Source organism: Rana temporaria, chromosome 3 (genome assembly GCF_905171775.1).
Source record: "Rana temporaria chromosome 3, aRanTem1.1, whole genome shotgun sequence".
Classification (NCBI taxonomy): domain Eukaryota; kingdom Metazoa; phylum Chordata; class Amphibia; order Anura; family Ranidae; genus Rana; species Rana temporaria.
Window position 1 is genome coordinate 134,687,294 of NC_053491.1, and position 25,670 is coordinate 134,712,963.

Here is a 25,670-nt window from a genome sequence, read left to right on the forward strand (position 1 = left end):
CCGACTTGATTCCTCTCCAGCCTGACTTGCATACACACGTTCATGCAAAAAACGTCCGACCACCCTTTGGGCGCCACCCTTTGGGCTGCATACTTGATTCTGAGCATGCACATTTTTTTTCCCTTAGAAAAGCAATCACACGACTGACGGGAAACACAACAAGAAAAAAGAGAGCTGGTTTAAAAAAAATTGCGGCCAGTTTTTTCGTCGAGAAAACTGCTAGGGAGCATACAGATGACTGGTTTTCACGACCAATATAAAAAATGGCAGTTTTATCGTCGTGGAAACTGGTCATTTGTATAAGGCATTAGATGCAGATCAGATTAAGATACACTAAAAAATTGAGACCGAACTTCAGCTTCAGCACTTTTTGGGCATTTAGAGAATTTTCTTTTGGGATAAAGCTAACCACTGTGAGCAGGGGTCAAGTCCTGGGGAAAAAAGTGTGGGAACTCCCACCCAAGATCCACTTCCCCACCAAAAAAAATGATACGCTCATATGCATAATTTTTTTTTTTTTTGATCCACTGTAACTTAGTAATCCTTTATGTTACTGCCCGCTTCCTGTATGTAGAAAGAACTTTCTTTCTAAATCCCGCGATAACTTTCAACAGGCCTCCGCAATGTGTCCTGGGAACAATGACAAAAGCTCCCAGGAGACATTGCAGCATCAATGAATCCATATACAGGAAGCGGCCAGTAACATAAAGGATTACTAAGTTACAGTGGATCAAAAAAAAACAAACATGCGGTTTAGTAATTATGCATATGAGCGTATCATCGCCGCGTGCATCGCCGTTTAGTGAAGCCTGGGCGGCTCGAGTCCTGCTAAGGGAACAGCGTTCCTGCTTTGAAAAAAGTGGAGGGACGCAGTTCCTGCGCATTCCCACAGGACTCGAGCCCTGACTGTGAGCATCCCTGTCAGTTTTACATGTTTGTTCTCAACACTCTAACTGATACATCTGCAGGAAAGAATGTTCTGTTGAAAAACAACAGATTGAATGGCAAGATCAGGTGTAAATAAAAGAAAGGAAGTAAAAAAATAGAAAGAAACTAAATGCAGCTATCACACCTTATGCCTTGTACACACGCCCGTTTTTCACAGTCGTGTGCATGCTCCCTAGCAGTTTTCTCGATGAAAAAACTGGCCAAAAAAAATTGAAACCAGCTCTCTTTTTTCTTGTCGTGTTTCCCGTCAGTCTTTTTCGCGGACGCGTGTATGGTTTTCCGAGGGGGAAAAAACGTGCATGCTCAGAATCAAGTATGCAGCCCAAAAGCAGCCCAAAGGGTGGCGCCATTTGAAAGAAACTTCCCCTTTATAGTCCCGTCGTACGTGCTGTACGTCACCGTGCTTTGGTCGGACTTTTTTTGCATGAACGTGTGTATGCAAGTCAGGCTGGAGAGGAATCACGTCGGGAAAAAATTCATTTTATTTTCCTGATGAGAAAAATGGTTGTGTGTACGAGGCATAAGAATTGGTAAGCTGCATTATTATAGTTGTATTGTTTTCTTTTGTGTTTAATACCACTTTTTTTTAAATTGGGTGTACATAGGGGTAGTTCCACTGTAGTGTTACACCTGTAGGAGCCACATGATTACTGTACTGATCTTCCCAAACCTCTGCTCTGCAGCAAGGCACACAACAGGCTCATTTACTCTTTCTTCAAGGACCAGTCTAGGGGATGTTGTTTTTTTGTTTTTTGTTTTTTTGGAGAACTTGAATAGGGTTGAGGGAAGTGGTTGGATACTCCAAAGATAAGGACTATGTACAACTTGAGGACTTGCTATTCCCTTTTGGGCAAGCTATAATGAACTCAGGCTGAAGTCCATTGTTTGTTACAAGCCCAAAGTAGTATTTACTGAGTCACAAGAGCAAAGTCTCTTTAACCACTTTAAGACCGTGCCTGTTTTTCAGACTCAGTATTTACATGTTAAAAACAATTTTTTTTTGCTAGAAAATTATTTAGAACCCCCAAACATTATACATTTTTTTCCTAACACCCTAGAAAATAAAATGTAAGTCATTGCAATACTTTTTTACACTCCATATTTGTGCAGCGGTCTTACAAGCACAATTTTTTGGGAAAAAAAACACTTTTTTTAATAAAAAAATAAGACAACAGTAAAGTTAGCCCACTTTTTTTTATATTGTAAAAGATAATGTTATGCTGAGTAAATTGATACCCAACATGTCACGCTTCAAAGTTGCGCCCACTTGTGGAATGGCTTCAAACTTTTACCCTTAAAAATCTCCATAGACAACGCTTTAAAAAATTCTACAGGTTGCATGTTTTGAGTAACAGAGGTCATCTAGAGCTAGAGTTATTGCTCTCGTTCTAGCGATCGCGGCGATACCTCACATGTGTGGTTTGAACACCGTTTTCATATGCAGGCCCTACTCACGTATGCGTTCACTTTTGCGTGCGAGCTCGTCGTGACGGGGCGCTTTAAAAAAAAGTTTTGTTTTTTCGTATATATATTTTACTTGATTTTATTGATTTTAAAACTGTTTAAAAAAAAAGTCGGTCACTTTTATTCCTATTACAAGGAATGTTAACATCCCTTGTAATAGGAAAAAGTATGACAGGTCCTCTTAAATATGAGATCTGGGGTCAAAAAGACCTTCAGGTTTCATATTTGGACTAAAATGCAATTAAAAATAAAAATGAAAAATGTTGTCATTTGAAAAAATTACAACAAAAAAAGTCCCTTTAAGACGTATGGGTGGAAGTGATGTTTTGACGTCGCTTCCGCCCTGCAGTGATATGGAGACGGGTGGGGGCCATCTTCCCCTCAATCACCTCCAGACACAACAAGGGACAGTACCGGATCGCCTCCGCCGCTACCGACGGCTCCGGTAAGCGGCGGAGGGCACTGGAGATCAGCGCCTCTCCCACCGCTGATAAAAGCGATCTTGCGGCAAATCCGCTGCAGAGGTGTCAAACACAAGGCCGGCGGCCCGAATCCGGCCCTCCAGGCCATTTCATGTGGCCCTTGCACCTCTCCTGCAGCTGCAGGAGAGCTCAAGTCCTCCTCTGGTCCTCCTCCAGACCCTTTACTTTCTGCTTTTAAGCAATGCATCCAGCTTCTTCCCAGCAGAAGCATAAGGAAAATATTTTTCCCTAAATAGCTTCCTTTACCTTAGTGCAGTCCTCCTTCACTTACCTCATCCTTTCATTTTGCTTTTAAATGTCCTTATTTCTTCTGAGAAATCCTCACTTCCTGTTCTTCTGTCTGTAACTCCACACAGTAATGCAAGGCTTTCTCCCTGGTGTGGAGAAAGCCTCTTGAGGGGGGAGGGGGCGAGCAGGCAAGTCAGGACACTCTCTACTTTGCAGATAGAGAAAGGAGCTGTGTGTTAGTGGGTGTCCTGACACTCCTGCTCACCCCCTCAAGAGGCTTTCTCCACACCAGGAAGAAAGCATTGCATTACGGTGTGGAGTTACAGACAGAAGAACAGGAAGTGAGCATTTCTTAGAAGAAATAAGGAAATTTAAAAGCAAAATCGAAGGATGAAGTAAGTGAGGGAGGACTGCACTAAGGTAAAGGAAGCTATTTAGGGAAAAACATTTTTTCCTTTACAACCCCTTTAATGATAGCACTGTGCACTTGGCAAAGAAATCCTCACTTCCTGTTCTTCTGTCTGTAACTACACACCGTAATGCGAGGCTTTCTCTCTGGTGTGGAGAAAGCCTCTTGAGGGGGCGAGCAGGAGTGTCAGGACGCCAACTAACACACAGCTCCTTTCTCTATCTGCAAAGTAGAGAGTGTCCTGACTCTCCTGCTCTCCCCTCCCCCCTCAAGAGGCTTTCTCCACACCAGGGAGAAAGCCTCGCATTACGGTGTGTAGTTAAAGCGGTGGTTCACCCTCCTTAACAACAGTGCAGCATTACATTCGGCATAGTAGCGCGAGCTACAGTATGCCTGTCTGTATTTTTTTATCTCCGTACTCACTGTGCTATTGTACATTCAAGATTCCGACTCCCGCGGGGAATGGGCGTGCCTATGGAGAGGAAGGATGATTGACGGCCGGCTCTGGCACGTCACGCTCCCCGAAGACAGCCGGAGTAGGTCTCGGCTCTTCACGGCGCCTGCGCACAGGCTATGCGCAGGCGTCGTGAAGAACCAAGCCTATTTCGGCTATTTCCGGAGAAGCGTGACATGCCAGGGCCGGCCGTCAATCACCTTCTCTCTCCATAGGAACGCCCATTCCCCGGAATCTTCAATGTACAATAGCACAGTGAGTACCGGGATAAAAAAATACAGACAGGCATACTGTAGCTCGCGCTACTATGCCGAATTTAATGCTAGAGGAAAAAAAAATTTTTTTTTTTTTTATATAGGGTGAACCCCCGCTTTAAAGACAGAAGAACAGGAAGTGAGGATTTCTCAGAAGAAATAAGGACATTTAAAAGCAAAATGAAAGGGTGAGGAAAGTGAAGGAGGACTGCACTAAGGTAAAGGAAGATATTTAGGAAAACATTTTTTTTACCTTTACAACCCCTTTAAACTAGAACTTCCACTTTCTTGACTAGAGGTCATTCATGCCTAAATGCTCAGACCATACGAAACATTATCCAAATGCTTTGATTAACTTCAAATGAATAGTTATAGTCAAAACACATACACTAGCTCAGTATATTATAAGATACGATTTGCAATCATTTATAGCTTATCACTGAAGTTTGGTGGCTTTCTGCAGACATTAATAAAGTAATGCATCTAGAGAAACATAGCAACCATAGAGTAAACACGTTTGAGCCAAGTGTACACAATTTCTTATTGGGCACTTGCTACAACTATGTACATAGTACACTAATATGTTTGTTTTAGATCAGTTACGAAAAGAGCAGCAGTGTGTCGCACAAAAAGGAAAGAAAGGAACATCTATCAAGAAATCATTTGCTTAGATGAAGAGTATGGGTAGCACTGATAACATGATGTCTCCACAGAAATGTGTTACAATTCTTTTCCTATTTATAGGTAAGTTTCAGTATAAAAAAAATCTTCTTTTTAATTTAGGATTAAACTGTTCACTGCTATACCGATTGCACATTTACAGAATTAGAAGCAGAGTAATGTAGTTTGCTTAGTTGCATGTTCTAGATGAGTGTTATGCTGTGTGCACTGTCAGCTGATATAAATATTCATGTTAAAGTGTCTGTCATATATGAATGCAGATAATTGCTGGTGTCAAACTTTGCACAAAGTAACTGTACCATATGGCCTGAGGTGTTCAAAATGCAGGGGTGAAAAAAAAAAAAACTAAGTTGTCAGGCTTATACTACATGTGTCTATGTTATACTGAGTAAAGATGTTTGTACATTTGTCTTGGAAAGGGATACCATATACATGGATATACTGTAGGCACGAGTGTCTGCTCCATAGGGCAGGGGGGGGCAATTGACCCCCCCCCCTGGAAAATCGAGAAGGTGTTGAAGAGCCTCGCGGCCACGGGCTGTCTGAATGGTCCCAGGCCGGATGTCACACAGACACAGCGAGCAGAGTGAAGCTGCCTCCCCCTCCAGTGTTTATGTGTACACAGGGGGAGGGGACCTGCTGTGACCCGGCCGTGCTGATGGCTGATCTGAGGTACTAAATAGGATGGGGGAGGAGAGGTCCGTCTGTGCTGAAGGGGGGGTTTGTGCTGAATGGGGGACCATCTGTGCTGAGGGGGGGGGTCTGTGCTGAATAGAGGGGTCTGTGCTGAAGGGGGGGTCTGTGCTGAAGGGGAGTCTGTACATTCTCTAGGCTATATTTATATGGGCATGGAGTGAAGCTGAATTATCTCAAGAGCTATTTCACACTGCCAACTGGCCGCGTTATCGGTAAAGCGCTGCTAAAAAGTGCCGCTTTACCATCGTTTTAGCTGCGCTATTCGGCCGATAGCGGGGTGCTTTTAACCCCTGCCAGCGTTTGAAGAAAGGGTTAAATGTGTATCGCGGAAGTGCCCCCCCCCCCCCCCCTGAAAAAATTTCAGCGGACGCCCATGACTGTAGGTAGTTTATTATGCTTTAGCTTTATTTATAAAAGTTTATTCTGCTTTAAAAAACATTTGAAAAAGTATTAAACTATTCAAAACATAACAGATCTTGATAATGAAACATCTTTGTGATGGTTCCCGTTGTATCATGAGGGCATGTTCACATTATGTTCAAATACCTGTGCTTTTCTTCACTGGATGAACACAGGTGGCTGCAATGACACATATAATATAATAGTGTCATGTTCACACTTTACAGTAACACACATATGCATTCAAAAGATGTGCATTTAGTCATATAAGCCCCAGACCATTTTGTAGCTAAAGGACCAGGCCCCTTTTTGCAATTCGGCACTGCTTTAACTGACAATTGCGCGGTCGTGCGACATGGCTCCCAAACAAAATTGGCGTCCTTTTTTCCTTTGATCACCTCTACGGTTTTTATTTTTTGTGCTATAAACAAAAATAGAGTGACAATTTTGATTTGCAATATATATATATATATATATATATATATATATATATAGCAATATTTTTAACTTTTTGCTATAATAAATATCCCCCAAAAATATATAAAAAAACATTTTTTTCCCTCAGTTTTCTTCTACTTATTTTTGATAAAAAATTGCAATAAGCGTTTATTGATTGGTTTGCACAAAATTTATAGCGTTTAGAAAATAGGGGATAGTTTTATGGCATTTTTATTAATATTTTTTTTACTACTAATGGCGGCGATCAGCGATTTTTTTCGTGACTGCGACATTATGGCGGACACATCGGACACTTTTGACAAATTTTTGGGACCATTGTCATTTTCACAGCGAAAAGTGCTATAAAAATGCACTGATTACTGTGAAAATTACAATGGCAGTGAAGGGGTTAACAACTAGGGGGTGCTGTAGGGGTTAAGTGTGATCTCATGTGTATTTCTAACTGTAGGGGGGCGGGGCTGAACGTGTGACGTCAGTGATCGTCATTCCCTATAACAGGGGACAGACGATCACTGACATTGCCACAGAGAAGAACGGGGAAGGTTTGTTTACACACACCTCTCCCCGTTCTTCAGTGCCTGTGACCAGATCGCGTGACACCCGCAGCGATCGGGTCCGCAGGTTTCACGGCCACGGTCATGGAGCTTCGGACCGGGTCGCGAGCGTGCCGCCGGCGACGCGCTCGCGACCCATGGCTGGGCTCCTAAAGAGGACGTATGAATACGTCCATGTGCCCAGCCGTGCCATTCTGTCGACGTATGGCCATTCCTTCAGACCGCATGCACAGATGACGTCATTAGCCCAGTAAACAGTAAATATCTCCAAAACGGTGCAAGTTTAGGAGATATTTACAGTACCTATAGGTAAGCCTTATTGTAGGCTTACCTATAGCAGGGGTGTCCAAACTTTTTTCAAAGAGGGCCAGATTTGATTAAGTGAACATGCGTGAAGGGCCGACTATTTTGCCTGACATTCTTTGAACGATTAAAATTCTGCCTAAGTGTGTTCGTCTGAGCACTAATACACGGCCCAACAAGAATTCTCTTGCCTTTGTGGCTGTGTGGGGTGAAGAGATGAGCTTGGGCGTGTTATTTGGATCTACTGTATATATTTTATTTATGGCCCCAATGAATCCCAGAGCGCTGCTTAGGACTAAGGATGAGCTTGGGCGTGTTATTTGGATATACCGTATTTATCGGCGTATAACACTCACAGGCTTACCATTGCCATGTATGCAGCCTCACCATTGCCATGAATGCAGCCTTACAATTGCCATAAATGCAGCCTTACCATTGCAACCAATGCAGCCTTACCATTGCAACCAATGCAGCCTCACATGTGCCATAAATGCAGCCTCACATGTGCCATAAATGCAGCCTTACCATTGCCATCAGTGCAGCCTGAACGATGCCCATCTGCAGCCTCGGAGGGCAGAGGGAGGGGGCGGGACGAGTGCCAACAGATTACAAACAGGAGAATGCCTTGTTTATCCTGTGGCCTCTTAAATAGACAGAACAGTCGTCCAATGGCATCCCAGGAGACGGGACTTACAATACAGACGCTGCTGAGTAAACAGGAGATTCTATTCATGTAATCTGACGGCGCTTGTCCTGCCCCCTCCCTGTCCCCTCCAAGGCTGCGCCAATAAATACAGTATATATCTTTTGTGCCCTGGGGGCCACAAACAATATATACATCCAAATCCCCAGGGGGGCCATATTAAATCAACAGGGGGGCCGCATTTGGCCCCCGGGCCTGACTTTGGACATGCCTGACCTATAGGTACAAACATTAGAGGAAAGTTTACTTCCTCTTTAAGTGCAACATGTTTGCATTTTATCGCACAGGAACGCACACAAGCATGTGTAAATGTGCATACATGCACCGAACTGCAATGTACCTCTCATCCACAACAATTTGGTCAGAAAAAAAAATGACTTTAACCACTTGAGAGCCGCGCTATAGACGAAAGACGTCCACAGCGTGGCTCTCAACTGCCGGGTGGACGTCCCTGGACGTCCTTTTATGTGCATTCCCCGCGCGCGCCGCTGGGGGCACGTAGCGGGGAAAAACTGTGCATGGCGCATCGCTGAGGTGCCGACGTGCGTGCCTGGCGGCAGCGATGTCCGCCAGGTGCCCTCTATCGGCAGTGACAGCAGGGAAGTAAAGCTCTGTGTGAAAATCAGTGCATATTTATAGCACTGTTCACTGTATAAATGTGAATGGTCCCAAAATAGTGTCAAAAGTGTCCGATATGTCCACCGCCTGACAAAAAAAATCGCAGATCGCCGCCATTACTAGTAAAAAATTAAAAATAAATCATAAATCTATCCCCTATTTTGTAGGGGCTATAACTTTTGTGCAAACCAATCAATGTACGCTTATTGCGATTTTTTTTTAATAAAAATATGTAGAAAAATACGTATCGGTCTAAAACTGAGGAAAAAAATATATTTTTTTAACAAAAATTGGGATATTATTATAACAAAAAATATTGTGTTTTTTTTTCAAATTTTTTTGTCTTTTTTTATTTATAGCGTAAAAATTAAAATACGCAGAGATGATCAAATACCACCAAAAGAAAGCTCTATTTGTGGGGAAAAAAATGATAACAATATAATTTGGGTACAGTGTTGTATGACCGCGCAATTGTCATTCAAAATGCGTCAGCCCTGAAAGCTGAAAATTGGTCTGGGCAGGAAGGGGGTTTAAGTGCCCAGTAATGAAGTAGTTAAATAAAGAGAACTATGCAGAAAAATATGCATAAACGTGCATAAAAAATACCCAAAACATGCATAAAAATGCACATGGATGTGTGTAAATATGCAGAAACGCATGTGACTGTAGGGCCACCAGAGATGCATTTTTATAGCTTTTTATGTGCATTTATTGTATGGGTGGGCCCCCAAGTCTTTGGTGGTGTATAGTCAAAGTATTCTTTTTAACTTTCAGGAATATCTCAAAGGACATCTGCAATTGACTTGAGCCCAGCCAGTCCCATTAACACAAATGAAGGAAGAACAACCAATCAAGTCATTACCAGAGCATCTGGATGTAACAGATATGAACCTATTAATAATAGGGCATTTGCAATTGACACATGTAAGTGTACAGTTTAATGCTATTTTTAAAAAATCTTAGTAGTGATGATGTTGACGTTATTGCTAGTTTTCAGCACTCATTGATATCTAGATCAACATCTTATATCAATGTTAACATTAACATTAGCAGAATAAAAATGTTCTACTCCTCATAAAACACATTTATGGCAGGGTTCACACCACAACACAGAGCGGCTCGCAGCAGGGGTCAACTGAATTTGGACCTGAAATGGACCAGAAGACGCTCAGGACTCCGGTCACAATCTCCTGACATGCGAATTGGATGAGAGAAAACACACATGCAATTCGCAATAGTGTGAACCCAGCCTACAATGACACTAAACTCGAATTTAAAAAAAAAATTAACCTTCTGTTCATTTCAGCTTTACTTCCAACCAGTACTTTCACAGTAAATAGATACATTATTATCTTATAACATACAGCATATAAATATATGATTTAGCTTGTACCTTTTCAGCAGCAGCAGATTGTCATTCTCCCTCTAAACTTAGTTGGAAAAACATGGGATTGTGGGTAAATCTTATACACATAAATCCATGTTTTTTCCTTGTAGTTAAGAGGGCTGGGCTGGAAGGGAGTATTTGTCTTTTAGACACACGCCCCCTTCTATTACACTGCAGTGAGATGCCTACCTCCACTGCCGCATTTATTGAACAGCTTGGGCCAATGGTACTTTACCATTGGTCCAAGACTCCAAACTGTTGAGCTCAGTGCTTCTGCCAAGAAGTGAGGAGAGATACCGTGAGCTCATGCTCTCATTCTGCTGCAGAGTGTGCCAGCTTGTATTTAAACTGGCAGCTCTGTATGTAGCTTCTGACAGGCTGTGCAATGAGCCCCATATCTCCGGAACCATAGATGATAGAAGCCTCAAATTTTGACCAGTGATAGGGTAGGACTTTGACCCTCAAAGTCAGTCTTTTAACAGATGGCAATGGACAGTATGTGCAGGAAAGGAGTGTGAAGGGTATGCCAGTGGGCAGTATGTACTGGAGAGGACTGAGGAGGGTATGACAGTGGGCAGTATGTAAAGGAGAGGAGTGTGGAGGGTATGATAGAGGGTGGTATGTACAGGAGAGGAGTATGGGTGGTATAATGGCATGTGGGAGAGCAGTATAGAAGGTACAACAATAGGCAGTATATGCACAGGGAGGAGTGCAGATGGTAGGAAGGTGGGCAGTATGTTCTGGAGAAGAGTGCAGAGAATTTGCACAATCAGATTCCATTGAGTGGAACCATCAGCGTGTGGGTGCAATGCAGGGCTCTTGCCGACTCTGTGTGTAAGCTGTTTGGCCATTCATCGTACGGACAAGCAGTTCCACACTAGCAGGAAGCAAAAGCATCAATGAACTACCACAGCACTCAACATCACTGTGGTAGTTTATTGAGAACTACAAGCTGACAGCCGCAAAGGCTGCCAGACTTTGTCGTTTTCTATTCACTGAACTCTGTGAATAAGTGATGTGGCTGGTTGGGAGGAGCCCCTTACTGTCACGTTCTTTGCAGAGTATGACAGAGTCCAGGAAGAAGATCGCCTGCTGCCTGTCACACCAGGGAGCTGGGGAAGTTCTTGGGCCCTGAACATGGGTGTAACATGCAGGGCAGACATCAGAATTTTTTGGGCCCCTTACACAGCTTTAGGCCTGCCCCCGAGCCTGACCACCAACATTCCCCAGGGCCTGCCCACGGGCCATCCCACTGTATACGCACATCACATATACCAATATATCAGCCCCCCCTCACAACTGTATATGTCAACCCCCCTCCTGTACACACTAAGCCCCCCTCATAACACCTGTACACACTCAGTCCCCCTCCTCACACCTGTACACACTCAGTCTCCCTCCTTACATTTGTTGGCATCAACCTCTCTCCTCACACCTGTACGCACTCAGCCCCCCTCCCTCAATCCTGTATATGTCAGCCCCCTCACAATGGTATATATGTCAGCTCCCCCCTCACACCTGTATGCATGTCAGACCCCCCCACACCTGTATGCATGTTAGGCCCCCTCACACCTCTCTACATGCCAGTGCCCTCACCTGTATACATGTCAGGGCCCCTCCCTGACACCTGTATACATGTCAGCTCCCCCTTACACCTGTATACATGTCAGCCCCCTTCACACCTGTATACATGTCAGATCCCCACATATACACATCTGTAAACACACAAAGCTCTGGCCCTTCCCTGTACACAAACAGTCCCCCTCCCTTTCCTTCACAGCCCCTACTTGTAAAGGTGATCTTCCTACCTGGTCCCAGCTCCTGTTTCAAAAAAGCTGACATGTTGCTGAGACACAGAGGGGTTGCAGCCAGTCACGCTACATAACCCAGTTCATACAATGCAACACATGAGGGGCACACATGCACATAATAGCCAGAGGTGGCAGTTAAGAGCTTGTTGTCTGAGCTCAATGCCACAGAGCAGACACTGCCGAGATTGTTTATGCACTGCACAACATGGCTCCCCTTCACCCGCTCCTGCCTTCTCCTAGCCTGGTGGGGCCCCTCCAGATGCTTGGGCCCCTTACAGTTGCATCGGCTGTACCCCCCTGATGGCGGCCCTGGTAACATGTTACAAAAGGTAAACTTATCCTTTAAATTGCTGAATAGCAGTTTAACATTGCGAGATCGCACCACAACTGTGAGCCATGCCTTAGGCTCGCAGTTGCAAAGCGGACCCGTTGAACTCAATAGGTGAGTTTGACAGGCAGTCTTGCCAATCAAACCCTGCTGCCTCAGGGAAAAATGTCACAGCTGCAAATGGATGGTTAGGACAGTGTTTCTCAACTTTTTTTCAGTCAATGCACCCTTTAAAATTCCACACAGTCTCGAAGGCACCCCATTCCAAAATTTAAAAAAATGAAACTACAGTAATAGTTTTGCATAATGTAGCAACAACCACATGTGTAGGAAACCCAACATTAGTGGTGATTTATTCTTCCAAAGCAAATACATCTTTGCACACTGGTACTTTTTAGTTTTCCAATGTTTCTCTTCTCCCTTGTTTCTCTCCCTGACTCAGCTAAAGTGACTCTGGTGTTAAAGGAGAGGGGCAGGTGCCTGACGTCCTCCTTATTGACTGATGACATCATTGGTTGTTAGGACCCTGGCCTGCTGGAAGGCTGTAATGGTGTGAAAATCTGAGGCTTTGTGTAACTAATAGGCAGGCTTGATCCACCCGCTGGCTTGTATAAAGTTTTTGGGACAATTTCTAGGTATTTTGGCAAGGCACCCCTGAAGACACCTGAATGCACCCCAGGGCGCCTGGGCACCCTCGTTGAAAAGGGCTGGGTTAGGATTTGCATAAGCATGGTGTTGTAATAAGCACAGGTGAGCCACCCCACTGGCGTCTCATGTGAAAGAGACCTTGGAGGTGCAGTATAAAATGGCTGGGCAGAGATATTTGTCAGCTGGAGGGAGATGTGGTCTCATTGACCTCTCAGCTCCAGCACTGCAGTGGCATATACAGTGGCTGCAATAGAAGACAGCTGCAGTAGCACACAGCAGGCCTTCTGCCTTCATCCCCTCTCCTAAACATTCTGTAGGTTTACTCCACCAGGCCCCCCGCACACTCACCCCCTCCAACAGTACCAATACTTCTGCAGCAGCCATGGCAATGAGCATAGTATTAGGGGGCAGAGGCACTTTTTCATACTGCCAATGGAGAACACTGCTGACCGATGCCGAGGGGGAGATGGAGGCCAGAGTTTCAATACCTAGACGACAGCACACACAATGTCAAGGGCAGGGATTCTGCAGCTGTTCCCACTGTGGCACCGCTGGAAAATCGAAACACAGGCTGGTGCAAAGCTGGCATGGGGCAGCCCTCAGTTTGGAGGTATGCTAATGCACATGGGATGATTAGGGTGTGCCCAGGCACACCAGAACACCCCATGTCACCCCATGTACACGCCTATGCACTCTATAACATTGCTAGCCACCTCCACTGTATCTAGTGCAAATGTGGCTGCTTCCCTGATACACACAGGCAGTGGCGGCCCGTCCATATGGGGCACAGGGTAGCTATCCCCTATCCATGCATCCGGCCCCCTTTTCTAAATGCTAGGACAAACCAATCGTATGTATGTGGGCCCTATGTATTTGTTTTCCATCCGTGAAAAAAATAGAACATATTTTAAAGTCCATCGGTCAAAAATCCATGCATGCTCAGAATCAAGTCGACGCATGCTTGGAAGCATTGAACTTAATTTTTCTCAGCACGTTGTAGTGTTTTACGTCACCGCGTTTTGGCACGGCCTAATTTTTGACTGATGGTGTGTAGGCAAGACTGATGAAAGTCAGCTTCATCGGATATCCGATGAAAAAATACTTCGGATTAGATTCCGTCAGATATCCGATCATGTGTACCAGGCTTAAGGCTACAATCAGACAGCAAGTGACAGTTGAATGTAAAAGGATTAGGCCTCGTACACACGATAGGTTAAACAGAGGACAACGGTCTGATGGACCGTTTTCATCGGTCAAAACCGATCGTGTGTGGGCCCCATAGGTTATTTAACCATCGGTTAAAAAAAAGCCAACTTGCTTTAAATTTAACCGATGGATTCCTAACCGATGGGAAAAAAACGATCGTTAGTAGGCACGTCCATCGGTTAAAAATCAATGCATGCTCAGAATCAAGTCGACGCATGCTTGGAAGCATTGAACTTAGTTTTTTTAAGCACGTCGTTGTGTTTTACGTCACCGCGTTCTGACACGATCGTTTTTTTAACTGATGGTGTGTAGGCGCAACGGACCATCAGTCAGCTTCATTGGTTAACCGACGACAACGGTCCATCAGACCGTTCTCATTGGATGGATTGATCGTGTGTACGAGGCTTTATTTGACAAGAATCTTAAAATCATGATATGTTTCCACAAATGTTCAGATTATTCATACTAATGCAACCAACAACATGATTCATGCTATCATGAAATATCCTTTTATGCAAATGATTGTTGCTGTCATTCAAAATTTTACTTCTGTCTCTACCTGGTAATATTAAGTTGGTACAGTATTGAATTGACTATAACACAGATTCATCCGCAAAGTTCACAAAAAGGGTGAATCTGTCAAAGCTGGTGATACACAACCAAGTTCATAAATTTACACTTTTTTTGCCATCTGAATACATGCAGCAGAAACAGGGAACACAAATTGAAGCATTGTGCATACACATATTCAGGAGGATCTAAATTCCCTGATTTATTAAAAAAATATGTGATTTATCCAATTCACTAATTTGCAAATTAATTTGCTCCTCCCTATTTGACAATAATGTTTTTTTTTTCTATGAAGCCATTCGGCAAATTACATTAGTAACCAGTAGTGTTGAGCAGAATATGCCATATTCGATTTCGCGATATATCTCGAATATATATTCGAATATTCGAGATATATTCGCTAAATTCGAATATTCGTGATATTTTATCGAAAGTAAATGATTGCGATTTTTCGCTATTGCGAATGCGAAAATAATTGCGATTTTTTGATAACTGCGGTAGGAGCACTCTGATTGGCTCAGAATATTCGTGATATTTTATCGAAATATCGCAACATGCGAATGCGATATTTATTGCGCAATTTCGAGAAATGCTGGAGGAGCGCTCTGATTGGCTCAGAATATTCGTGATATTTTATCGAAATATCGCAACATGCGAATGCGATATTTATTGCGCAATTTCGAGAAATGCTGTAGGAGCACTCTGATTGGCTCAGAATATTCGTGATATTTTACAATACAAAATAATTGCGAATATTCGGCAAATGCGGAAGGAGCACTCTGATTGGCTCAGAATATTCTTGATATTTTACAATACAAAATAATTGCGAATATTCGGCAAATGCAGAAGGAGCACTCTGATTGGCTCAGAATATTCTTGATATTTTACAATACAAAATAATTGCGAATATTCGGCAAATGCAGAAGGAGCACTCTGATTGGCTCAGAATATTCTTGATATTTTACAATACAAAATAATTGCGAATATTCGGCAAATGCGGAAGGAGCACTCTGATTGGCTCAGAATATTCTTGATATTTTACAATAGAAAATAAAAAGTGTTTTGCATTGGTGGTGATTCTTTACTCTATCCATCTGTCACAGCCGTTTGTCAATCAAACACCTTGAAGATTGAACACGTTCATGCTGCATGCTTTGGACTTTTTTTCACTTCACATATCAAAGACATTTTTATGAAAGATTATTTTTCTATTATTGGGACTATATTTCTTTATATATTTGTTTCACTGTGTATTTCACAAGTTATTTGCGCTTGCTTATTTTATAATTTGCCCACATGTCTTGTCACTAGACATATTTTTTATTCTTGTAGAGCGACTCCATTTTCTGTCTTGTATTAATTTATGTTGTATAACATTTTTGAGTTGCTGCTGTATTCTCCCCTTTTTTAAGGTATGCGCAATTTTTTCCTTCTTACAAAAAATAATAATATCAAACATACAAATATTCATAACATACACATACACATACACAAAGCCCCCCCCTTTTGCATCAGAGACAATCAGAGTTCTCCTACCACAGTTATCGAAAATTCGCAATCATTTTCGCATTCGCAATAGCGAAAAATCGCAATTTTTTTTTTTTCAATTTGGCAACATAATAGGATCGCCTCAGCTTAGCTACTCGGCCCAGGGTCTCTAATCATACCAGCAATGCTTTTAGACGTCGATAGGATGTGATCTGTTTTAAAAATCAAATTGAAAAAATGCGAATATTCGGAATTGCGAATATTCACCGCGAAATTCGAAATATAGCGCGATTTCTCGAATATGCTATATTCGAGTCGAATATTCGCAATGCGAATATTCGTGAGCAACACTAGTAACCAGTGGCTTTTTGGGACGTGACTCAAGGTGGCATATAACTGCATATTAAAAGGGGCCTATGAAGTCAACTCATTGTTGTATTAAGTTATTGTACATGGTCAACTTGTAAAACAACCCATTCAGTTTAAAACAGAAATGAAAGGCATGTTTGCATAGATATAAAAAAAATATTATAAATACCTTTTGTATACCTTTTGTAAGTGATCACATTCCCTCTGCTCAGCAGTACACTGAACTTCCCGGTGAATGGCTGTGCAGCGGGGGGCGTGTTAAGACAAGTCTGATCATTGGAGGAGAACACACTCAGAGTTCCCAGTACAGCTAGAGAACTGACCACAGTATATTCTCTTGCTTAGTGTGGTCAGTTTGTAAGAGGAAAGCAGAAGGACTGGCAGAAATGCCAGGGATTTCACATATAGGAAGCAATACAAACAGAACCAAATATAGAGTGGGCCATTTATATGGATACACCTTAATAAAATGGGAATGGTTGATGATATTAACTTCCTGTTTGTGGCACATTAGTATATGTGAGGGGGGAAACTTTTCAAGATGGGTGGTGACCATTTTGAAGTCGGACATTTTGAATCCAACTTTTGTTTTTTCAATAGGAAGAGGGTCATGTGACACATCAAACTTATTGGGAATTTCACAAGAAAAACAATGGTGTGATTGGTTTTAACGTAACTTTATTCTTTCATGAGTTATTTACAAGTTTCTGACCACTTATAAAATGTGTTCAATGTGCTCTCCAGTGACATGCGGCGAGTGCTATGCTGTGGGCTCTTGCTGAATGAAGCTAGGATAGCCACTGATGTTTCTTCATTAAACCCCTTTCACACTGGATACGCCTATAGCGGAGCATTAAAATTGTTGTAAAATCGCGGTAAAATATCAGTGTTAATGTGCCACAAACAGGAAGTTAATATCACCAACCATTCCCATTTTATTAAGTTGTATCCATATAAATGGCCCACCCTGTACTTACTCATACAAGTACATGGTACAGCAGGAATGTGAAGTGTTGGGGTAACAAAGGCTTTGTCATAACAGTATATATATATTATGTAATATTATCGCTCACTAGTTACTGTAAACATCTAAAATAAGTCATTTTTTGTTTTTACAGATTTGAAAGTCTAAATGAATGCCAATCCAAATGTAAATCTACACATTTTTATATATTTTTTTCTTTACTTGTTAATCACACTGATCTGTATTGTATTGTTACAGTTTCTGGAGTAATTACTGCAACAATTGATTTTGATTATGAAGACACCAGCACACCTGATACTTACAATATGAGAGTTCAATGTACAAGTGGTTTACTGTCATCCAGAACACTTACAGATTTGACTGTGAATATTATAAATATTAATGAGGCACCAATATGTGATCCACGTTTTAAAGACAAAAGATGTAAGTGTATCTCACTCTTAAGAAGCTTAGAATTGTTTTCCTATTGATATTCTTGTGTCATATTATGTTATATATTATTACTGTTTCTTTAATGATGTGAAATCAGATACTAAACAAGAAAAATTAGTGAAAAGAAGAGATATTGGCAGAAGAGAGACAGCAAGAAAAATTATATTGAGGGAAAGGAAAATAGGGTTGTTGGCAGAGGTAGTAGCGACAGACACTTTCTTCCATTTTCTAATACTGAAAACAGTAAAGAAGTACAGTGCCTTGAAAAAGTATTCATACCCCTTGAAATGTTCCACATTTTGTCACGTTACAACCAAAAACATAAATGTATTTTATTGTTATTTTATGTGATAGACCAACACAAAGTGGCATATAATTGTGAAGTGGAAGGAAAATGATAAATGGTTTTCAAAATCTTTTACAAATATGTGAAAAGTGTGGTGTGCATTTGTATTCAGCCCCTCTGAGTCAATACTTTGTAGAACCCCCTTTCACTGCAATTAGAGCTGCAAAACTTTTTAGGGGTGTCTCTACCAGCTTTGCACATCTTGAGAGTGACATTTTGCCCTATCTTCTTTCCAAAACAGCCCAAGCTCTATCAGATTGGATGGAGAGTGAACAGCAATGTTCAAGTCTTGCCACAGATTCACAATAAGATTTAGGTCTGGACTTTGACTGGGCCATTCTAACACATGAATATGCTTTGATCTAAACCATTCCACTGTAGCTCTGGCTGTTTGTTTAGGGTCATTGTCCTGCTGGAAGGGGAACATTTGCCCCAGTCTCAAGTCTTTTGCAGACTCTAACAGGTTTTCTTCTTAGGCCTCGTACACACGACAGAGTTTCTCGGCAGAATTCACCGAGAAACTCGGTCAAAACCCGGATTCTGCAGAGAAACTCTGTCGTCTGTACAGTTTTGGCTCGATGGAGCCGCCGAGGAACTCGACGAGAAAATAGAGAACATGTTCTCTATTTTCTCGTTGTCCTCGTTCTTCTATGGGAGAAGCCGGCCCGCCGAGCTCCTCGGCGGCTTCATCCCAAAACTCGACGAGGAACTCGACGTGCCAAGCATGTCGAGTTCCTCTGTCGTGTGTACGGGGCCTAAGATTGCCCTGTATTTGTCTCCATCCATCTTCCCACCAACTCTGACCAGCTTCCCTGTCCCTGGAAAAGAAAAGCACCCCTACAACATGATGCTGCCACCACCATGTTTCACAGTGGGGATGGTGTGTTCAGGGTGACGTGCAGTGTTAGATTTCCACCACACATAGCATTTTGTCAAAAAAGTAAAAAAAGTCTGAAAAGTAAAATGTTGGTCTCATCTGACCAGAGCACCTTCTTCCACATGTTTGCTGTGTCCCCCACAAGGCTTCTCCCAACCTCTAAACAGGATTTCTTATGGCTTTCTTTCAACAATGGCTTTCTTCATACCATGCTTCCATAAATGTCAGATTTGTGGAATGCATGACTAATAGTTGTCCTGTGGACAGATTCTCCCACCTGGGGTGTGGATCTCTGCAGCCCCTCCAGAGTTACCATGGGCCTCTTGGCTGCCATTCTGATTAATACTTTCCTTGCCCGGCCTGTCAGTTTAGGTGGACAGCTATGTCTTGGTAGGTTTGCAGTTGTGCCATACACTTGCCATTTTTTGGATGATGGATTGAACAGTTCTCTGTGAGATGTTCAAAGCTTGGGATATTTTTTTATAACCTAACCCTGCTTTAAACTTCTCCACAACTTTATCCTTGAGCTGTCGGGTGTGTTCCTTGGTCTTCGTGATGCTATTTGTTCACTAAAGTTATCTAACAAACCTTTGAGGGCTTCACAGAACAGCTGTATTTATACTGATATTTAAATTACACACAGGTGGAGGTTTTACTAATTAGGACTTTTGAAGGCAAGTGGTTCCACTAGATTTTAGTTAGGGGTATCAGAGTAAAGGAGGCTGAATGCAAATGCACGCCACACTTTTCACATATTTATTTGTAAAACAAATTTAAAACCATTTATAATTTTCCTTCAACTTCACAATTATGTGCCACTTTGTTTTGGTCTATCACATAAAATCCCAATAAAATACATTTAAGCTTTTGGTTGTAACCTAACACAATGTTAAACATTTCAAAGGGTATGAATAATTTTTCAAGGCACTGTAGATTACACCTACAACAGTTACTTAACTAATTTACCAGAATATCACAATAATAGTCAATCATTATTTGGTGCAAGATGGCACATTCATCCATTGTTAGTTGCAGAGCATAGTAAGAGATCATCTGGGCCAGGTACTTTACCACTTTTAAAGAGGAGCTCCAGTCTCTTCAGTGAAAATTAAAAGTCAGCAGCTTCAAAAACTGTAATTGCTGACTACTAATAAACAAACCTGTCATCTTAATACCCTCATGATTGACCTTGCAATGAGAATGGTCATAGGCATTGGGGTTATAGAGGGCAGAGAGAAAAGGTTCTGTGTTTTAGATGATTTGGGATTCATTTACTATAGGCAAATTGGCTGTTTATTTTGCAAGGGAATTTTCCCAGAAATGTGACTTTGCAATGAATATCCCAAAAAAAAAAATCTATTTTATTGGCACATGATCAGATGATGAAAATCTGCAGAGCTAACTTCTCCAGAGTAGTACAATGTTACTATGGTAACATTATATTATGCTCTGGTCACAGTGTGTTAAAAAAAAAAATATTCTAAATATATATATTTTTTATTTATTTTTTGTACTTCCACTATCTGTGTCCCTGACCACCACCACCACAAGATATATAATTATGCTATACTGTTGACATGTATGTAAAAAAAAAAAAAATTAAATTTATTTTCTTTAATTCAATCGCAATAAGCGTACATTGATTGGTTTGCGCAAAAGTTATAGGGCCAGATTCAGAGAGAATTCCAGCGGTGTAACGTAATGCATTTACGTTACACCGCCGCAAGTTTTATGGGCAAGTGCTTGATTCACAAAGCACTTGCCTGTAAACTTGCGGCGGCGTAGCGTAAATCCGTCCGGTGCAAGCCCGCCTAATTCAAATGGGGCTTGTATCATTTAAATTAGGCGCGTTCCCGCGCCGAACGTACTGCGCATGCTCAGTTTTCGCTTTGCGCGAAATGACGTCGCACCGACGTCATTTTTTGAACGGCGACGTGCGTTACGTCCTTTCCTATTCAAGGACGACTTACGCAAACAAAAATTTAGAAATTCGACGCGGGAACGACGGCCATACTTTAACATGGCAAGTCTAAAGATAGGCCACGAAATAGCAGCTTTAACTATAAGCCGGGAAAAGCCGACTAGCGTTGACGTAAGAGAATGCGATGAACGCGCGTACCTTTGTGGATCGCGTTAAACAGCTAATTAGCATCCCCGACGCGGAAAACGACGCAAACTCCACCCAGCGGGCCCCGAAGTATTACACCTACGATCCGAAGGAGTACGAAGCCGTACGCCTGTCGGATCGAAGCCAGAAGCCGTCGTATCTTGGTTTGAGGATTCAAACTAAAGATACGACGCGGCAAATTTGAAAATATGCCGGCGTATCAGTAGATACTCCGGCGTATTTCAGCTGTGAATCTGACCCATAGTGTCTACAAAATAGGGGATATATTTATGGCATTTTACTATGAATTTTACATTTTTTTTTAATAATGGCAGCGATCTGCAATTTTTATCGTGACTGCAACATTGCGGCGGACAAATCTGACAATTTTGAATTTTTTTGGGGACCATTGACATTTATAGAGGGATCAGTACTATAAAAATGCACTGACTACTGTATACATGTCACTGGCAGGGAAGGGGTTAACACTGAGGCCCCATACACACCATAGAATCTATCCGCAGATAAATCCCATCAAATGGGTTTCTGCGGATAGATCCTATGGTGTGTACACACCAGCGGATCTTTATCCGCAGATAAATCTCCCCTGGGATGGATTTCCAGCAGATAAATATTTGTCGACATGCACAGAATATCTATCTGCTGGAATCCATTCCAACGGATGGATCCGCTCGTCTGTACAGACTTACCGGATCCATCCGTCCAAAGGGATTCCCCGCACGCGTCGTAATGATTTGACGCATGCGTGGAATTCCTTATATGACAGCGTCGCGCCCGTCGCCGCGTCATAATAGCGGCGACGGCGCGACACGTCATCTGCAGAGGATTTCAGCGCGGATTTCAATGCGATGGTGTGTACACGCCATTGCATAGAAATCTTCTGAAATCCTCGAGAGGATTTATCCGCGGATACGGTCCGCTGGACCGTATCTGCGGATAAATCCTCTCGTGTGTATGGGGCCTAAGGGGCGATCAAGGGGTTAATTGTGTGTTCCCTCACTGTGTTCTAACTGTGTGGGGATGGGACTAACTAGGAGAGATCAGGCAGGTCAGCTAGTGAGTAACTTAAATACCACAGAAAGCTCTGACTAAAGATATCTAAGAAGAAAAACAAAACATAGATATATCATAGAAATTGTACAAATATCTACAAAAATTGCAACATCTCATTATTATGAATGGTATACTCTGAAAAAAAAGGCAAACAAAGGGGGGGTATGGCATGGGTTCTAACCCTCAATAAGGAAAAAATATATGACAAGGGGTTCTAACCCTCCAGAAGAAAACAATAAAAACACCACAACAATAAATGAATAAACGTGAATGCACAACAATAATCCAAATATCAGTACACAACAGACCAAAGAGGTTTTCTGTTTGCATTCATCAAGTGATGGCAAACCAAAAATAGGCGCCATATGAGTTAATCAAATTGTTTTTTTGTTTACAAACTTTTTTATTTGGTACAAAATGGTGGTACAAAACGCAAAATGGCATACAAAAAAAGAGTAAACATAAGAAAATGTCCAGGAGTCAAAAAATAGACAATAGTAAACTATACAAATCTTATGTAACATTAATAAAACATAGTTCTAAAGAGTAGAGAATTAAGATGAGGGTCAAAAAGTAGATATAAAACCATAAGTGTTATTGTTAAATAGATATAGATCTTACTTTCTGTGGTAAAAGATATCCACTACAAGAGATATTCGTAGTATACAAAGAGAAACAAAGAAAAGAATACAAAAAAGTGAAGACATAAAATCTCCTGGTGTGCAGGCAGCCTTGGGCAGCAGAGAGATTACATCATCTACCTACTCTGCTACTCTGCTGCTCGAGGTGATGATCGTGGATGAATGGCACAACAACGGGCCTAAGGATCTTGTCATGGTATCAAAATGGCATCAATAAAATGCACCTGTGTTCGTTGTCCATAGCATACGCCTGCCCATACCATGGGCAACTTGATCCACAACGTTGACATAATCGATGACATGCACGCTGTCTGCTATCTGCCCTGTACAGTGAAAACCGGGATTCATCCGTGAAGAGACACCTCTCTAAAGTGCCAGACGTCATAGAATGTGAGCATTTGTCCATTCAAGTCAGTTACGACAATGTAAAAAGGAAAAATTCAGCGCTGGAATAATAACAGTACAGACCAAAAAAATTGCAAGCCAGCACTAAAGCATCAATTCAAATAAAAAGTCACGTGACGGAGGAGTCACGTGACGTCACCCGCGCTCGCTGCCTCACACGCTGATCTGTGAACTGCTCGTTGATTCGGAAGCCTGGAGCTCCGTAATATGCCTGTATGCTTCACACTCGGCTATGAGTGTCTCCTATTGTGAGTCTGTTTATTGTTGGTTTTATTAAATTGAGTTTGGTATACAGAGAGCACTAGTCTGTCCCTTCTCTTATTTGCATATACCTCTCTGTGGATCCGGGAACTGGCTGAGCTGCCTGCTGCTTATTCATATTGAGATCTGGAGGTGTCTTGCTCATATCTTGGAGGTTTTTATATGCTATGTGACCTAGCCATGGTCAGATGGCTGAGGTGAGAGGCCATCTATATATATTGGTGGAGGATCTGTACCTGTGGATCACTGATCTTCGATTTACTGCACTCAGTCACCTTTATATTGGAGCATGTTTTGAATTTATTTCACCTGTGCACTTTATGGACTTCTTTTGATATTTCTAGTGATTCTTATTTTTTTATTTGTATTGTCATTTTATTTTATTTGCGCTGCACTATTAGTTACGACAATGAACTGCAGTCAGGTTGAGACCCCAATGAGGACGACGAGCATGCAGATGAGCTTCCCTGAGATGGTTTCTGACAGTTTGTGCAGAAATGCTTTGGTTATGCAAACCGATTGTTGCAGCAGCTGTCCGGGTGGCTGTTCTCAGACGATCTTGAAGGTGAAGATGCTGGATGTGGAGGTCCTGGGCTGGTGTGGTTACACCTGGTCTACAGTTGTAAGGCCAGTTGGATGTACTGCCAAATACGACTTTGCAGATGGCTTATGGTAGAGAAATGAACATTCATTTCAAGGGCAACCGCTCTGGTGGACATTCCTGCAGTCAGCATGCCATTTGCAAGCTCCCTCAAAACTTGCGACATCTGCGGCATTGTGCTGTGTGATAAAACTGCACATTTTACTGTAGAGTGGCCTTTATTGTGGCCAGCCACACCTGTGCAATAATTATGCTCTCTAATCAACATCTTGATATGCTACAGCTGTAAGGTTAATGGATTATCTTGGCAAAGGAGAAGTGCTCACTAACACAGATTTAAAACAGAATTGTGAACAATATTTCCAAGAAATAGGCCTTTTTTGTACATAGAAAAAGTCGTAGATCTTTCAGTTCAGCTCATGATAGATAGGGGCAAACACAAAAGTGTTGCGTTTATAATTTTGCTCAGTGTAGATTTCCTGAGACCTTCAAGAGCTTACATTTTGGACATAGGAAAACAGATTGATATGTGTCTATTATTAAATAATACGTTACATATCAAGTTTATTTTAATTGTTCCCATGTTGGTATATTTTTTTTTACCCATGCTGGTTCATTTGGCAATGTTGGCACTCTAAAATGTTACCTCTAATTCTTCTTTTGTTTTGCATACCATTTATGGGTATTCCGAGTATAATCCTGACATATTGTATGAAAAATAAATGTATATATTTTTTGTAGTTAATAGAACAGTTGCTGAGGATCATCCAGTGCATCGCTCCATATTTCAAGTACCTGTGAGGGATCCAGATGGAGATGACCTTACGGTAAAAAAAACTGATATCATATATTATGAGTCAAGGTGATAAACTTATCTCAGGCTTCACAATCTAGTGACAGCATGAAATAAGAACCTCATTCCCTTCATGGCCCCAGGCCGTTTCCTGCTAACAAGGACATTTAAGACATTTAGGATGACCATACATGGATCAAAAATTGTCTGCTTCTGCAGGGATCGGCCAAATTTTGATCCACATATGGCCAGCATGTCAGGTTTCTCCTGAATGATCAATGCCACCAGCTACAGCCAGCAACACTGATTTGTGTGTTCTTTGCTGGAACGATTCCCCCATTCACATCGAACTTGTGGATGGGGAATTGGCTTACTTTATTTTCATTTAACACACTGGTTAAATGAAAAAACAAAGACTGATGTAAGCTGGGTATAGACTAGCAGAATATCGTTTGACATTTTTTTTTTTTTTTTTGCTGTAAGAACATTGTAAACAGGTTCATTACATTTTTTTTTTTTTTTTAAATCAAAAATCGGACCAATTTTAATGCACATAAATCATTACATTTTCTAATTATTAGTGGGGTCAAATTGATGTTCACTTGAAACACAGTAATGAGAAAATTTGAAGGAACAGAATAGACTTTTTTCAAAAGTAGAAATTTCTCACAGTGCACATGGTTTTCTTT

General features: G+C 41.8%; 1 protein-coding gene across 1 annotated transcript in view; it reads left to right on the forward strand.

The window, feature by feature from the left end:
* Positions 1–4,854: 4,854 nt before the first annotated feature.
* Positions 4,855–25,670, forward strand: part of LOC120930382 (cadherin-related family member 4-like) — a 122,205-nt gene continuing 101,389 nt past the window's right edge. The window contains exons 1-4 of the mRNA XM_040341572.1: positions 4,855–4,983; positions 9,427–9,576; positions 17,682–17,867; positions 24,930–25,015. Coding sequence (XP_040197506.1) covers positions 4,911–4,983; positions 9,427–9,576; positions 17,682–17,867; positions 24,930–25,015 — 495 coding nt within the window. The 5' untranslated portion in view covers positions 4,855–4,910. The remainder of the gene's footprint in view (positions 4,984–9,426; positions 9,577–17,681; positions 17,868–24,929; positions 25,016–25,670) is intronic.